General features: G+C 56.8%; 2 protein-coding genes across 2 annotated transcripts; one reads left to right on the forward strand and one right to left on the reverse strand.

Moving 5' to 3' along the window:
• Nucleotides 1-2,258: 2,258 nt before the first annotated feature.
• SNX33 (sorting nexin 33) lies at nucleotides 2,259-7,340 on the reverse strand. Its single transcript, XM_009098230.4, has 2 exons — nucleotides 5,062-7,340; nucleotides 2,259-3,135 (listed from the first exon to the last, which is right to left on the reverse strand). Exons 1-2 carry the CDS (start codon nucleotides 6,500-6,502, stop codon nucleotides 2,882-2,884), a joined length of 1,695 nt encoding a protein of 564 aa, XP_009096478.2. The 5' UTR covers nucleotides 6,503-7,340; the 3' UTR covers nucleotides 2,259-2,881.
• A 328-nt stretch (nucleotides 7,341-7,668) lies between these two features.
• SNUPN (snurportin 1) lies at nucleotides 7,669-16,590 on the forward strand. The gene is made up of 8 exons (XM_030228607.2): nucleotides 7,669-7,830; nucleotides 7,978-8,134; nucleotides 9,020-9,124; nucleotides 9,223-9,319; nucleotides 10,193-10,290; nucleotides 10,584-10,661; nucleotides 11,751-11,831; nucleotides 15,549-16,590. Exons 1-8 carry the CDS (start codon nucleotides 7,679-7,681, stop codon nucleotides 15,864-15,866), a joined length of 1,086 nt encoding a protein of 361 aa, XP_030084467.2. The 5' UTR covers nucleotides 7,669-7,678; the 3' UTR covers nucleotides 15,867-16,590.
• Nucleotides 16,591-16,721: the final 131 nt, after the last annotated feature.

The following is a 16,721-nucleotide window of genomic DNA, read 5'->3' on the forward strand; positions in this document are numbered from 1 at the left end:
GACAGGAGCTCCGGGAAGCCACACGCAGGAAGGGAAGCAGCCACAGGCTCTCTGGGGCTGGCTGCAGTGCTCTCCAGGGAGGATGCTCCAGCCACCACCATTGCTGCCACCTCCCAGTCCTGCTGTCAGTACTGACGGGACTCAGGCAGGGCCTCAGCCTTGGCTTTCCCACGCAGGAGCAGCCTTGGGAAGTGGGAGGAGGAAACAGATCTGCTCCATGTTCCCGGAGCTTCCTCTCAGCCCTCTTATGCCCTGTTTTTTTTCTCTTGTGAGAGCAGGGAACAGCCTGTGTCACAGATAACAAAGGCAGTGACAGACACTGCTGGGGCATGTGAAGCACTGTGTATGCCCCCAGACCCCTCCCCACCACCATCCTGCACCCTGGGACAGCCACCAAAATGCTCGGGGCTGGTTCTGTCTCCCAACCCTGGGCACGTTTGCAGGATGCTGTCGGAGGTGTGGGGGGCAGCAGCAGAATGCTCAACCCCCCCATCTGGCCAAGGCAGACTCTGAAATGCCCGCCATGGGCAGTGAAGGCCCAGCTGCCTACTGCCAAGTGGGAAAAGGCAGGAATGCTAATGGAATACAGGTTCTAGCCAATGGATTTGCTGTATTCCGGGAGTGTGATCCAGACATGAGGGTACAGAGGGGATGGATGTGGAGCGGGGAGACCTTTGTGGATGCTGAAGGACCACAGAGAGCACAGGTCCACCTTTGCGGAAACTGAGGCACAGCCTTCCAAAGGGGTGCATGCAGCCCACAGGGACCTTAGCCCATCCGTGTCCCCATGCCAGGACACCAGAGCAGAGGATGAACTCCTGGGGTGCTGGGATATCTCCCTGCTCCAGCTGCACACCCCATCCTCAGGACATCCCAGGGACCGAGCTTCCACGGGGCACCCCAGGCAGGGGATGCCATTGCCCATCCCAGGTCCCAGGGCAGCTGGGATGCTGGCTCAGCTCTGGAGGCTGCCTGCAGTGCCAGAGGCTGGCTGCCAGCCCGGGGACGGCGGTGGCAGGCTCAGTCCCAGTGCCCATTGTGCTGCCGAGGGGGCAGGGCTGGGGGAAGGGACACGTTCTGGCTTCAGCGTGAGGCCAAGGCCACCATGGTCACCCAGAGCATGGCCAGAGGGCTGGGGACCCGTCACTCCTGCAGGAATAGCACAGGGTCAGACACCATTCCCACAGGTGCTGAGCTGGGATGGGGCTGGGATGAGGAGGGAATGGGGTGAGACGGTGCCAAGGAAGGATATGGTCAGGTGAGGATGAGGATGAGGCTGGGATGGGATGGGGCTGGAGCAGGATGGGAGCAGGGTGGGACAGGCAGAACACAGCCAGGGTAGGATGGAATTGCAGTAGTATGGAGTTGGGTGAGGATGGGGACAGAGTGGGATGGGACTGGGATGGAAATGGAGTGGGATGGTGCCATGAAAGGATGCAGCCTGGTTGGGATGGGACTAGAGTAGAACAGGGCCAGGATAGGATGTGGCCAGTCTAGAACAGGGTTGGGATGGGATGGGATGGGGTTGGGCTGGGATTGAGGTGGGATGGGATTGGGGTGGGATGGGGCTGGGGTGGGATGGGATTGGGGTGGGATGATACCAGAGCATGCTGGGAATGGGGCAGAATGGAGCCAAGGCAGGATGTGGTGAGGGTGGGATGAGGTTGGGCTAGGATGGGATTGATGTGGATTGGACCAAGGGTGGGATGGGGCCACAGCAAAGGGGCCTGCCACAGCGGTGGGATGCAGGAGGAAGCACATCCTGCCTGGATGGAGGCTGTGAGCAGGGCTGTACCTCAGAGTGCTCGTCCTGCACCCTGGGGCCAGGGAGGGTTCCGGGAGGATGGAGCGCAGCCTGCAGCATTCCCAGCGTCGCTGTTAGTTTAACAATACCCCGCTGGCCTGCATGCCGGGGCTAATTTTATCCTTGGAGCCAGGCCAAGGCGGCCCTAACTTTCCTCGCTGTGATTTATCCCAGCCATTTCCCTTCAAAAACAAGGCCCCCGTGCCAGCCCTGCTGTCTCCCAGGCAGCAGCACGCTGTCCCAGCCAGGGCAGAGCGGGGCAGGATCTGCCCCTTGGGGGGCTGTTTAGAGAGCAGGAGGGTGGTTGCTGTGGGAACCCCTCCTAGGGTCGTCCCCCCCCCACAGCACGGGGATGTTCAAAGCTGGCTGGAAGCCAGGGGATACTCAGGCAGAACCTTCCCCGGGATCCTGGAGCAGCTCTGTTTTCCACAGACGTCTCTGGGAAGGAGGTGGGTGTTTTTTCTACCAATGATTTTATTGAAAAGGCTGTGGGGCTATTTTTTTCCCCTTTTTTCCTTTTTTCTCCCTTTTCCCAGTCAGCAGCCATACTTGAGAAAGAGATTTCCCTTTGCCTCTGTGCATCTAGTTAAAAACTGATTGGTAAAAATGCTGCAGAAAAATGGAAAATATTGAAAACATCTTGTGACAAACAAACAAAAAAATCTCTTCCAAATAAAGATCTCTTTTCTTCTCTCTTTTTTTTTTTCCATCAGAAAAGCTTTTAGTGTGCAAAATGTCGACCGCTTGGATTTCTCCTCCCAGCGGGCTGGGATGCACCCACCCCTGCTCCAGGAGAGTGGGTTTTCAGAAAGCTAAAAATCACTGGGCAGAGACCCCAGCACCATTACCTCCCCACCTGTCCCTCTCGTGACCCCCCCACACTCCTGCCAGACCTGTGGCAGGGTGGGAGGTCCCTGGGGAAAGAAAGGAAGAGGTGGCACGGCCAGCCCGCGGGCGAGCCCTTCCCTGCCAGCCCGGGAAGGGGGAAGAAAGCCCAAAGTCATTTGGTCACTAGCGTGGTGAGTTCCCGTGCGGCCCCGGGGAGCCCCGGGGGCTGCGGGCAGAGCGGGACGAGGGTTAGAGGTTGTCGTACATGCGCAGAGTCTTCTCCAGCTGCTGGCTGACGCGCTGGTAGAAGACGATCTGCTGCCTCAGGTAGGACTGCATCATCCTCTTGAAGTCGGCCACGCGCCGCTCGTGGAAGTGGTTCATCTCGGCCTGCAGGGCGAAGCCCACCACGCGGCAGCGCTTGCGGATCCCGTCCGCCTCCTCCTGGTCCATCCTGCCCTCGTCGCTCATCCTCTGGCTCTCCTTCACCTTGGCGAAGGCGCCTGGCGGGGCAGGGGCAGCGTCAGGGCATGTGTGCGACCCTCGAGCCCCTTCCCTGGGCAGCCCTGCTTGAGCCCACGGCCTCCCATGCTGGGGGAACCGGCCTGGCCCCAAGGCAGAGGCACAGACCTGCTCCATGTCAGGGAGGGATGTGCCTGCATCTCCCCCTGCCCATCAAACCCTTCCCTCTCCTCCAGGCAGGCAAAAACCTGGAGCATTTTCCCTCTGGACTCTGGCATCCCCAGCTCCTTTTCCATCCTGGGCAGTCAGCCTCATGTATAGATGGTTTTGGGGGCTCTGGGCTCCTGGAGCACTGTGACTCAAGGCTCGGGGTGCAAAGCTGACACGAGGCAGTGTTAGCATAGTGAAACACCCCAGCCAAGCCTGCCATCCAAACATCCATGCCATTCCATGAATGAGGGTCAGGAGCAGCCCTGGAAGACCCCAGCCCAAGGAAGCAGTGAACCAGGATGTGGCAAGGTCATGTGGTGCTGTCTGGAGCTCAGCTGGGAAAGCATCTCCCACTCCCAGAGGCAGCTGATGCTCTGACACCAGTTTTTCCCTCTCCTTCCATGTTTTTTTACAGCTTGGTTTCGAAAGAATCCTGCCTGGCTCCAGCCCTGCATTCCTCCCCCTCATTAGCACAGAGGCTAAAAAACTAAAAACAGGATCTGGCCTGCACTGGGCTTTCTTCCCCTCTCCCTGGCCCTTGCCGGGAGCACCAGACCCGGGGTTACAGCACTCCCGCTGCGCCAGCCCTGCTCCCAGAGGGGAGGAGGAGGAGGAGAAGGAAGAAGCAAAGTTTGGAGGCCAAATCCTGCCTTCCGCACTGCCCACGCGGCCTCGCTTCCGGACGGGATCCAGCCCCTCTCCATGGGTAAACAACACTCAGAGGAAAAGCAGGGAAGCTGCCCGGGCAGGACTGAATCCTCCCTGCGCCCTTTGCCTTCCCAGCCTCCCCCAGGGATGCGGAGTGATGCGCAGACATCCCTGCATGTTGGACACAAACGGCCCTGGCTTCACCCTGGGGAAAACCTGTCCTCCAAACTCTGGGGACACTGCTGTGGGTGTCCCCTCCCTGCTGCGGGCAGCTGGGCGGGGAGGAGTGTGTGTGGACTTTGGCCCCACACCCACATTGCTGACTGCCTGGGTGCAAAGGAACACCCAGCCCTGCCTGCCTGCCTGCCTGCCCCAGGGAGAGAACAGCTGACACTTCTCCCCCTCTCTGATCCCACCAAATCCAGGGAACCAGGACAAACGGGACATGGGGAGCTCTGATGCCCTGGAGGTGCTAACCCCCTCCTGCTGGCCTTGGGGGGGCAAGGGCATACTCCTGAAAAGTACAACCCTGGTTGTCCCCAGAGGTTCAGTGTGTCCCCTATCCCACTGCCCTGCTCCCTCGGCCCCTCTGACCATCTCAAGGCCATGTTCAGCCACGTCCCAGCCCTGGGGGAGCAAGCTCTGGTATTCCTGCTGGCCACCCATTCACTGCCTTGGCAGGAAGGGAGGATGAGGAGGGACAAGTGGCAGTGGGTGGGGATGCACAAGAGGTGCAGGGCAGGTCACCCCAGACCTAACAGCAGCAGTGCTGGCTCCTGCTCACAGTCTGGGGGAAGTGACATCCGTGCTGACCACCTCTGGCAGTGCTTTGGGTAGCACCAGCAGCAGTTACAGAGTCCACAGGATCAGACTCTGGACCCAACAGCCCTAGCAGACTCTGCCAGGCTGGGCTGACTGGAAGGCTGTGCCAGCGGGGACCACACCATGCCCCTAAGAGGCATAGGCAGTGGTTCCCATCCCCATTCCCATCCTCCTTCCCCATTCCCTTCAAGGCCCAATGAAGGATTTCCTCACTGCATCCCCATCCCGCTTGCAGCACCATTCCCACTCACATGGGGCCATTCCTGGGGAGAAGAATGCCTCCTTACCTTTCTGCAGGTGGATGATGTCTGGGAAGTTGGAGAGGAGCCCTTGGTACAAGGAGAGAGTGTCCAGCATGAGGAACAGGTCGTTCTTGGGCTGCTCAGCAAACATCTCCCCCACAGTCTCGTACGTCTTGCCCGTGTGGGAGATGGCGTTGTTGAGGGCGTCCAAGCTGTAGGGAGGGTCCATGTGGAAGGAGTGGCTGATGGCTTGGAAGGCATTGCCCAGCTTCTGGAACTCCTTCCGGAAGCCCCCCACGTGCTTGCGCACCAGCTCCGACGCCACGTTGGTCAGCTGCAGGACGCTGTCATCCATCTTCTTGCTGAAGGCCTTGAAGGCATCCACGCGGTCCTCCACATCCTGCAGGTCCTGGTGCTCCGTGGGTATCTGGATGGTGAGGAGGAAGCTGGCACCCACCATCTCGTCCTTCTCCGCCCGGCGTTTGCCCAGCTTCCACTGCTTCTCATCACGGCAGCAGAGGAAGTGCTGGAAGCCCTCGTACTGGGAGAGGACGGGGTGGCTGGTCATGTGCTCCATCCAGAGGATCAGCCGCCGCTTGCGCTTCTCGATGAAGTCCTCCTCGAAGCGGCCGGTGGCCTGCTTCTCGGGCAGGTGCGGCACCGAGATCACCGTGAACTTGTGCAGCAGGCGGTTGTAGAGCCAGTCGAAGTGCTTGTAGCGCCGGTACACGGGAGAGTTGAAGTTGCTGGGCGTCAGCTTGTAGGAGATGTAGCTCTTGATGCCCTTGAACTTGGTTTGCTTGGTGGGGTCCTCCACGGAGCAGATGAACGGGTGGGGGTTGGCCCTCCACTGCGGGCCTCTGGAGCCCATCTCGATGCAGTAGGTCTCGGCGATCTTGGACATCAGGGGCACGTCGCCCAGGATGAAGGCTTCCACCCCGGAGCGGACGAAGCAGGAGAAGCGGTTGAGGTTTCTGCCCACCACGCTGCCCCTCTTGGAGGAGCTCAGGCTGTCCTGCCTCTCCAGCACCGGCTTGGGCCGGTAGCCGGCGTGCTGGTGGTGGCCGTAGGCCGCCGGGCACGGCAGGCTGGGCGAGGGGTGCCCGTTGGTGCCCGGTGCGCTCCGGGGCTCCTCCACCACCGTGCACGCATCGTCCCAGTCATCCCAATCGTCATCATCATCGTCCTCAAAACTGCCCTGGTAGGAGATGCCGGGGTTGGGGGATGCCGAGTACAAGGAGGAATCGTGCCCGGGGGAGCCGACCGGGCTGCTGGAATAGTCCGTGTAGTTGGAGCCCGAGCGGGAGCGGAGGATCTCGACGTAGGAAGCGGGGAAGAGGCCGGTCTCCCCACGGCTGTTTTGGCCCTGTAACCACCCGTCCAGGGAGTTCTCGCTGAAGATAACGAGCTCCTCATTCTCTTGGATGCTGATCTCCTCTTTGTTTTCGCTCTGGAAGTTGTAAAGCGCTCTGGCTTTCAACGCCATGGCCGGTCCCGGGTCGGGAAGAGGGGGGGGAGCCAGAGGAACGCAACCCCCCCGGCCAAAACACCCCCCCAATCCCGGCAATACCGCGGGCTCGCGCGGCTCCGGGATCACCACCACGCGCTGTGGGAAATGGCTTGGCCGCTTTCCCAGGAAAATAATAAAATTAAAAAAAAAAAAAAATTAAAAAAAAAAAAAGGTGGAGAAGAAATCCCTTACGAGGTGACGCCAATGTTCCTATGTCCAAGTGACCCCCCGCGATCCCGGCGCCCCGGTTAAAAAGAACATTCCCCGTTTAAAAACGACATTCCCTGGATAAAAACAAGATTCCCAGTCACGCGAGCGGCGTTCCCCTGGCTCCCCCGGGATGTGGATCCCGGCCGGCCCGAGAGCCGGGTTCTGCCATGTCCGCGCAGGGTTTGTCTCTCTGGGAGGCTGATCCCGAGCTTTCACTCTCCGGGAGGAAAACCCCTGGCTGCCAACGAGGAAATAAATCCAAAGCGATTTTTCTCCGGGCTCCTGTGGGTAAAACACCCTAAATCTCCAGTCGGTGGGCTCTGGGAGAGCGCCCGGCACGACCCCAAACCCTGCCCAACCTCCCGGTGATCCCGGGATTTTGCAATTCCTTTCCGGACCGACTTTCCCGATGGTTGGTGGGCTCTGGTTTTTCCCTGAAATCCGTAAATCTCACGCAGGACGGCGTGGTGCCCGTGTCGGTGTCGGGGCCGCTCCTGCAGCCACCGGCTGTGACGGGGCAGGGCAGGGGCCGCTCCGCCGCCGGCGCCGCTGCCGGCGCCGCTCCCGTTGCCGAAGGGGTGGCGGAGCCGGCCGCCAGCCTCCCGTGACGCAGGGCAGCGCTCCCCGCTCCGCCGCCCGGTTCGCGGCGGGGAGCGGCCCGGCCCGGCCCGGCCCGGCCAGCCGCACGCTGCCCTCTGCAGGCAGCCGGCCCCGGGGGCACGAGTCACCTCCCGCGGGGGCTGCGGCTGATCTAGCGTCCCTGCCGGGACGTGCCCCTCGCCCGTGCCCGGTCCCGGCCCGCAGCGCCCCGTCCCGGTGCCCGGGCGCGGGGGAAACTGAGGCACGGGACGAGCGGGCTGAGGGGGCGCGGGACCTCCGCGCCAGGCGGGGGCGCTGCGGGCGGCGCGGGCGGAAGCGCGGCGGGCGGGCCGCGGGGTTGCCATGGAGGAGCTGAGCGCGGCGCTGGCGGCGGGCGTGGGGCTGGCGGGGCCCTGCAACCCGGCCGCTCAGCACCCGCGGCTGGCCGCCTACAAGCCCCGCGGCGGCCCCGGGCAGGCCGAGCGCCGGCAGCGCCTCCTCCGCATCCAGAGAGAGTGAGCGCGGCAGCGGGCGGGATGGGAGCCGCCGGGCTGGGAGCGCGGGGCGCGCTGGGCCGGCCCGGAGCTGCCTGAGGGGAGCGGCCCGGGCCGGGTGTGCCGTGCGGGACCTGACACCCCGGCGGGTTGTTTGCTCGACCCCAGGAGGCGGCTGGACTACGTGAACCATGCCAGGAGGCTGGCGGAGGACGACTGGGCAGGGGTGGAGAGCGAGGACGAGGACAGGGAAGGGGAAGATGCGGAGGAAGAGGCGATGGACGTGGATGCTGGCAAAAAGCTGCCCAAGCGCTACGCCAATCAGGTGAGGAGCCACCGTGTCCCCGTGGCGAGGTGTGGCTGTGGGGCAGGGCTGTGGGGTGGCTCCAGGCCACAGTTGTGGCTGTCTGTGTCCCCGTGGGAAGGTGTGGCTGTGGGGCAGGGCTGTGATTCCAGGCCACGGTGATGTCCATTTGGGGGCTCAGAGGAGTGTGTCTGGCTTGGTGTTCGCAGAGAAATTGTGCTTAATTCATCTCCAACACACGCTGAGTTCAAATGGAAAACACGTGGAGATGTGATCGGCTTTAGAATCACTTAGGTTGAAAAAGACCTCGGAGGTCGCTGATTCCAACCATTAATTCTGCATCACTGTGTTCCCCACTTTAGGAGATTTCAGCTCAGACAGCAGCATGAGTAGCCAGTTAGGCAGTGTTCAGCTAAAGATTTCTGTTTCTTTGTGTTTGGAAAGGAAAAAAGGGCAAACTCAGCTGGGTTTTATCAGCCTGGGTGCTGTATTGGTCCTAGATAACACACAGCCATTTAGGCAACCTCTGAAGCAGTCAACTTGTCCAGGCTCTTTACTCCTGACATTTTGGAATCTCTTAGCCCTGCTGTGTTTTTAAAAATAAAGTGCTGGAGCAGGGACCAAAGTGTGGGGTGCCTAGTCAAGGGCTGTGAGCCCTGTGCTGTGGTCTGAAGCTCAGTCAGCAGCTGGGAAGCAAGAGAAAGGCTTGGGGAAGAATATGTTAGGCAGGTTGAACTTCATTTGGAGCCCTTTGAGGGGGTGACAAGCAGTTCCAGCTGCCTCTAAAGCACCCAGTGTAGCTGTCAAAGCAAAGTCAAAACCTCCTTGCTTTACCCTTGAGCTGTTTGTTGTCCTAACTTCAGGAGAGCTGTTACTGACTGGTTCTTCTCCCTGGGCTCCCTGTAGCTGATGCTGTCGGAGTGGCTGGTGGATGTCCCCTCAGATCTGGAGCAGGAGTGGGTTGTGGTGGTGTGTCCTGTCGGGAAAAGGGCTCTTGTCGTGGCCTCCAGGGTAAGTGGGCTTCCACCAGCTGCTGAAGGATGTCTACCCATTCACAGCCAACATAAAACTGGCTTGACTGGGTTTTTTCTCTTCCTTTTTCCTCACAGGGCACAACAGCAGCTTACACCAAGAGTGGCTTCTGTGTCAACAGGTTCCCATCTCTGCTGCCCGGGGGAAACCGGCACAACTCCACCAGTGACAAAGGTACAGGTGTGAGGAGGATCTGGGATAGAGAGAGGGGAAGTGCCTGGGAGTCGTGTGTGCTGACAGGCTCAGTGCTGCTCCTCCAGCTCCCCCAAGGCCCACAGCTGTGCCCCTTTTTTGTGCTGGGGGGTGGTCAGCCTCAGGCCGGTTTCTGTATCTCTGGAGATAACAAGATGGGAGCAGTATCAGATGCCTTTATAAGCACATAGAATTCCCAAGTGGTTTGGGTTGTAAGAGACCTTAAAGCTCATCTTGTTCCACTGCCCTGCCAAGGACAGGGAACCTTCCTCTAAAACAGGGTTCTCCAAACCCTGTCCAGCCTGGCCTTGGACACTTCCAGGGATGAGGCAGCCAAAGCTGCTCTGGGCAGCCTGTGTCAGGGACTCAGCACCTTCACAGGAAAGAATTTCTTCCCAACATCTAATCTAAAATTGCCCTTTTCCAGTTTAAAACCATTGCCCCGTGTCCTGCCACATCTTTTAACGAGCTTCCTGTTTGACTGACACTCTTAAACCCCAACATCCTCACTGTCCTCTGACAGAGACCTTTGTGTGGTGTCATCTTCCTTAATATGGCTTGGAATTCTTTTTTTTTTTTTCCCCAAAAAGAGAGGCTTATTGTCTGGCAAATGCCATTTCCTGAAACATGCCCTTGCTTGTTGTGCCTCTGACTGGTCCCTTTGCAGCCTCGTGGGACTCCTCAAGCTCAAGGCTTTTTGTGGCTGCAGTTTGTGTTAGCAGGAGGGGATCCCTCTGCACACCTCAGTCCCACGTCAGGGAAGGATTAATGTCAGAGAGCTGGGACCTGGTATTTGCCAGCTGGCTTGGGCAGTGCTAGGAGCAGGTCTGGACCGCCCTGTGTCTATGTGTGCAGTGTACAGCATCCTGGACTGCATCTACAACGAGGCCAAGCAGACCTACTACATCCTGGACGTGATGTGCTGGAGAGGACACCCTGTTTATGACTGCCAGGTACTGAGCCCTGCCCTCCCTGCTGTTCCCTGAGCTGCTTTGCTCCAGCACTGCAGGAAGCTCACTCTGCAAAAGGCAGATGTTTCCCCTAAGCAGCAGCAGCAGCAGCATCTCTACAGCTTTAGAGCTGCTGGATAAGTGTTTGGGGTGGAGCAGCAGGGTTTGGGGTGCTGTTTCTGCAGATGAGGTTAGGTTTGTAAATCTCCCAGGTGATTGCAGAGGAACGAAGGTGCTCAGCAGATGCTGCCAGATGATGTGGGGTGAATGGTCACTAACTCTGCCTCCTTTCACAGACTGACTTCAGATTCTTCTGGCTCTCCTCAAAAATCCAAGAGGAGGAAGGGCTGGGAGAGAAAAGCAGGATTAATCCGGTAAGTCCTTTTATACTGAGGAGGAGGCTGGGGTGGGGGGGGGGGGTAAGCTCTCCTGTTCAGCAGGCTTCAGCAGTTTCTTTCACAAGTGGAAGCTTTTTTTTCCTTTTTATTCTTTCCCCTCACAGATCAGGCTTCAAAGTGTAGATCTGATGAAATGGGATGCCGTGGTCAGGATGTAAATAGAACCACTGCATATTGTAAATGAGTTTAGTGGGGTTTTTTCCCCCCCCCATCCAAAGTGCTGAGGGAGATCACACTGCAGGGTATCAGCTAACTTCCATGCTGTTTTTAGCTTTCCCTTGTAATGGAATGGAAAGCCAGTGTGGTTTCTTCAGGAGCAGTGTTGGTTGGCAGCCTGACTACAATGGGATTTATTCTGGCAGTCTTGTGGGTTTGTAAAGCTTTAAGCCCTCCCTCTGTTTAAACTGATCATTGAAGTTGTCGGGATGAATGCTGGCTTGCCACCCAGAGTCCCTGCTGAGCCAGAATAAAAAGTCTTCCTTTGAAGGCTTACACGTGAGGATCAGACCTCGAGTCCACAGCAGCTTGGAACATAAATTTTGGGTACAGAAATGAGAGATTTGTCTGCTCAGACATGGCCAAGCAGAGCAGCTCCTGTGAGCTGAGCATCTCGGTGATAAATGGGGCTGACTGCAGGGAGGGTGTCTGTGTTCAGAGCACATCCTGTCCTGACTTCCAACAGGAATATCTAGAGGATAACTACCTAATGGAGGTGGGGGGGTCGTTTCAGCTTTCATTTCCTGGGTGGAAAGATTGGCTTGGCTGAGGCAGCAGCCTGGAGCAGACGTCTGTCTGCTTTGCATCCTGCCCGGAGGTCATCATTTTCTATTTTGGTTAGAAGAGCATCTCTGGGTCAGGTCTCCTGAAAAGTCCTTCCTGCAGTCTTAGGTGCTTGGGGAAAAAAGGTATCAGGAGTATGTGGGAGCTATTTGTCACCCTTTCCATCTTATGCCACATCCTGAAGTGGAGGAACCCTTCCTTTTTGGCTGCCTCCACACCAGTGCAGCAACTTGTTCTCCTGTAGACCAGAGAGTTGCCTCTTTTAACCTTCTCTTACTCTTCCAGTACAAATTTGTGGGCCTGCAGAACTTCCCCTGCTCCTCGGACAGCCTGTGTGAGCTGCTGGCTACAGACTTTCCCTTTGAGGTGAGAACACTCAGGTGGGGGGCTGGACCCCAGCCTTAGCAACACTCTGCCAGTGCTGGGAGGGAGGTGCATCCCCTCTCCTTGGGAATTGCTCTCCTGAGGCTGCAGAAAGCTTCCAAGTTGCTGTTTCCCATGTGTGAGATGGATGCCTTTATGCCCATGTTTGATCTGTTGCCTTGTCATACACCTCATCCAACCACACAAACGAGCAAGAGTTAAACCATGGCCCTCCCTGGGTTTGTGCTGCCCTTGCTGCAGTTGACTGTGTCTGAAAAAGCCTTTTGGGATGAGAGGACACTCAGGCTGCCTCCACAGCTCAGGTTCACATAGCAGTGTGATGGACAGCTGACCTTTTTAGGGCCAAAACTGGTACTGATCACTGCCCTGGGTGGGCTTGTGTGCGTTTCCTTGGTGTTGGTGCTTCCAACAAGGCAGCTGGGCTGTTTTGTGGGGAGGAAGGGGAAGGGTAGTGGTAAGATTCCAGTGGTTTCTGGGAGGTTTGGGTGTTCATGGTGGGTGACTGAGGTGTACTGGGGGTGGGGGCAGTTGGCTGGGACAGAAATCACTGAGCTGGACACCTGTGTTTGCTTCATCAGCTTCAAGAGTAGAATCATTCAGTATTGAGTGGAAAGGGACCACCTGCTAGTAGCATCAAAGTCCAGCTCTGGCCCTGCACAGGACAGCTCCAAGAATCCCACCCTGGGCCTGAGAGTGTTGTCCAAAGGCTCTCAGAGCTCTGGCAAGCTTGGGGCTAATGGCTGCTGCTCTGGGGAGCCTCTTCCAGTGCCTGACCATCCCCTGGGGGAAGATATTTCCTAAATCCACTCTAAACTTCCCCTGCCACAGGTGTTGTGCTGTTCTGACCTCTGGGGAAGGGCAGGACAGGCAAAGCCACGTGCCACCCAGCTCAGTTCCATGTGGTTGTCAGCAGTGAGCCTCAGGCCCTTGTGGAATAGGCTCTGGCTGCTTTTGCCTGCCCTGGCTGACTTGTCACTGCAAGGGAAGGGGATGGAGGAGGCAGTGGCATTCCGACCCGGTGACAGTGACAACATCTGTGAGCCAGAGCTCCTCCAGTGGCTGCAGCTGTTCCTGGGAGTGCCCAACCTCAGCCCTACGTCAGGAACAGCTTCCACAGAGATTTCTTGTCCCACAAAGCCAAAAGCCACGTTGATGTGACAGTGTCTTTCATGGTCTCCCATCCTGAGCAAGCCATGAAAATAGGTGTAGGTTTAAGTTAAGGGCACCAACCTGGCTGTGAGGGCTGACTTTGCTTTCTGCTTGTGAAAGCCAGGACAGTCATCAGAGCAAGTTGGAAAGTCCCAACCCCTCGCTGGTCTTGCCAGACCCTGCTCTGAACATGGATTGAAGAGGCTTCCCAGCTTTCTTACAGCTGGCTTGCTCAATAATAAATGCTCCAAGTGCCTCTGTAGAAACAGTCATTCCTGGCTTTCCTGAGTAGAGTCTTCATTCCCTCCTGAGGCATCTGCTCCTGTGAGGGATGGCTGAGGAGCGTTTGCCGCGCTGCAGTCAGAGCAGCAAACTTCTGGGCTACAAAGGAGGCCATTGCGAAACTCTGGAGCAGGAGATGGAGCTGAATGGGCTCCAGCTGTGTAATCCAGCTGTGATTTGCCCCCTCACAGGCCTTCTGCTGTACCAGGGTGTGACCCCAAGAAGCAAAACGTGGTGTATGTTGGCTCAAAGCAGCCCCAGCACCACAGGAACCACGGTGCTTTTTCCGGGAAGACGGGAGCTGTGGGTCTCTGTGGTGTGCCACAAGAGGGAGCCCAAAAATCCCCAAAAACACCTTCTACCACCGGCACAGAACAGAGTAAACTTTGCAGGAGGCAAAATGCATCCTGACTATGGGTAGAGAGTAACAGAGGTGGTCTTAGGTCTGGACCAAGCATCTTTTGATGCTGACAGGGATCCTGTGTGTGTGGTGGCCACAGAGGAGGTCAGTGCTTTCAGATCTGGGTCTTCTTCAGAGTTAATCTGTAACCTCAGAGCTAGGGCCTGATCCACTCTATTCAGTGGACTCTTATTCCCTGGAATTCAGTAGGCTTTGGATCAGTTGACTGGCTCTGAATTTCAAGTGGTTTTTAGAGTGGATCTTAAGAGCTAGTATCCCTCTCACAGATCTGAGTAAATCCGCGCTTTCCACGAAGGCAGGGGAGCCAAAGCCTCTGAGAAACCCTGATGTTTAGGAAGGGGAGGACTGTTAAGCACCTAAAATCTGGAAAGTATGGCTGTGGAATGTTAAATCCTGCCAGGCCAGTCTCTCCTCAGGTTCAGGCCTTCAGGGGCAGCCTCAGTCCTCGTTCTGATGTGGCCACTGTCACTGTGGTGACTCGGGGGAGGGACCCAGCCAACAAATTAAATAAACGGGAAGGAATATAGGAGTCACTGAAACTGAGGAATGGGAAACCTGACCTAAGTCCCCCAGGCTGAACTCCTTTGAATTCTCCAGCTTGGGGAAGGTATTTGGAGTGATCTAGAAGGCCTTCCAGGCTCTGATCTTTGCTGAAACATTCCTGTGGGTACCAGAGAATCCCCATTGCTCATCGAGGGCCACGCACCCACAAAAATGGGCTGGATGTACTGAAGTGCTGCAGAATCTAATTCTTGCCAGGAGGCAGGGTGGGGGAAAAGCTTTTCACTTTATATGTCCAGAGGGGTTGCACAAGCTCATCATGATGTTTACTGTTCTAGATTTGTGTTTTCCTAGCACAGAAATCCCCCTTTTTCTGGGATTATTTTGCAAGATGTTAACAGTGACTGAAAATTACGGACAGAATAGTGCCAGAAGCTTTACCCTCTCTGGCAGAGGTTAGCATCTGTGGAGCAGAAGTGGACATATGCTGCTTTGTGCTCAGCCAGTGTTTCTGTTCTGGAGGCTGTAGGATCAGGGAGGGGCCTGGGAGCAGTTCATCCTGAGGTGGGCTCTTGTTCTCCTCTTTTCTGCCCACTCAGCCACTCTTCCTCGTAGCCAAATGGCCTTTTAAGAGCTTGTGAAGCTGAGCTAAGAGGAGCACCACCTCCAGCATTAGTCAGGCCGACAGCAGGATCCAACCTCGCAGAGCACACCCCTGGGAAGCGTGGGAAGAGGGGGGATGAGAATCCCTGAGCACGGTGGGGAAGTGGGGAAAACGTCAGCCAGCTGCAGCACTGCAGAGTGTGGAAATAGTAGCACAAGAGTTAGGGCCTAAACCTTTAAAGTCCTGAGTGCCCTTAACTGTCACTGATTGCTAGGAGAAATTCTCTCCTGGGAAACGTTAAGAATTTTTTTGGCATAAGCCAGCTGAAAGAGCTGTTAGGAATCGGGGCTCCTTGGCGTCACACGCTCGGGCTAATTACTTTCCAAATGTATTATTTAAAATAGCCCTAATCCAGTAAAGTGAGCTGCCTTATTCAGAGACTCTCTGGCTTTTCTGCAGAATGGGATGAAAGCATCCAGAGGACGTTGCTCTGTGCCGACACCAAGCTGGACTCATTTGCCTTTGACAATTTAAAGCCATCTGGGAGTCGCTGATCTTTCAGGGCAGCAGCTCTGCAGGTTTCTCCTTTCCCTTCCGCTATTTATTGCACTGCTTGAGGAAAAATGATCCAGCTGGTGGTTTTGGCCTGCAAACAGAGAGCAGAGCCATTGTCTGGTGCCTGGTCATTCACCTGCAGGAGCCTCAGCTCTGCCCTTTCATTCATTCTCTCTCCTTCCCGCAGGTCGACGGGCTGCTCTTCTACCACAAGCAAACCCACTACACCCCGGGCAGCACCCCGCTGGTGGGCTGGCTCCGGCCCTACATGGTCCCCGAGATCCTGGGGCTCGCCGTGCCCGCCACCGAGCTCACGGCCAAGCCCGACTACGCCGGGCGGCAGCTCCAGCAGATCATCGAGAGCAAGAGAAGTAAAAAGCTGGCGGCGGAAAAGGGCCAGGCGGCCGCCAGGAACGGACACTACGAGCTGGAACACTTGTCCACCCCTCAGCCAGAAAAGTCTCCGGAGGGCCGGGATGGAGCAGTGAGCCAGATGGAGAGTTGAGCTGCTGGGACAGCCCAGCTGGGCAGAGAGCAGGGAAAAGCTCCCTGCTCCTCACTGTGCCTCGTGCTCCTGAGAGGAGGCAGAGTAATGATGATAGGATGGCTTTGTTTAAAGGGCATGACAGTGGAATATCTTGCCCCAGGTGCTGCTGGATTTTTTTGTATTTGTTGTTACTATATACCTGTATACTCTTTGCCAGGACTTCCGTGAGGCCTTAACAGTCTGGTTCTTCGCTAAAGCAGTCATGTGTTGGGAAATGATCTGTCCCCATAGTGCAGAGATACAGTTCAGCTCCTGACCCTGCTTCTGTTAGAGTCTTGACAAAACTCCAGCATAGGAACAGTGCTTGGACCTCTGAGGTGCAGCTGCTGCATGTGACCCTTGCAGCAGCCCCACCTTCCCAGCCCTGGAAATCGGGGCTTCTCAGCCTTTGATCCAGCTGTTTTCTGAGGCCTTTCCAGTGAAAGTTGTTACTAACAAAAAGTTTGCAGTGATCTGCTGTACATCCAAAGGCTGGACTTTCCACACCCACGCATTCTTGGGAAAATCTAAATTTCCCCGCGTTGCAGCAGGACCTGCCTCGGAGCAGGGCTTTGTGCAGCGCGAGCACGGCTGAAGCCTCTCTCTCCTCGAGGCTTTTCTCAGTGGGGGGAGGAAGGAATGGTTCTCTCTGAAAAACGCTACCATTGATCGTGCCAAATAAAAGGTTTCTCAGAAAGACAAATTCTTGAGCGTCTTCCTGCTACCTAAGGGTGGATGCGTGCTGTGCCTCCCAAACAGGGATTGAAAAATTGGTTCCAGTGCTGACTGAAGCAGAGGAAACGCTTGTGTGGGTTTAATTCTCTGCACATCGAG

The sequence above is a fragment of the Serinus canaria genome, chromosome 10 (assembly GCF_022539315.1).
Source record: "Serinus canaria isolate serCan28SL12 chromosome 10, serCan2020, whole genome shotgun sequence".
Classification (NCBI taxonomy): domain Eukaryota; kingdom Metazoa; phylum Chordata; class Aves; order Passeriformes; family Fringillidae; genus Serinus; species Serinus canaria.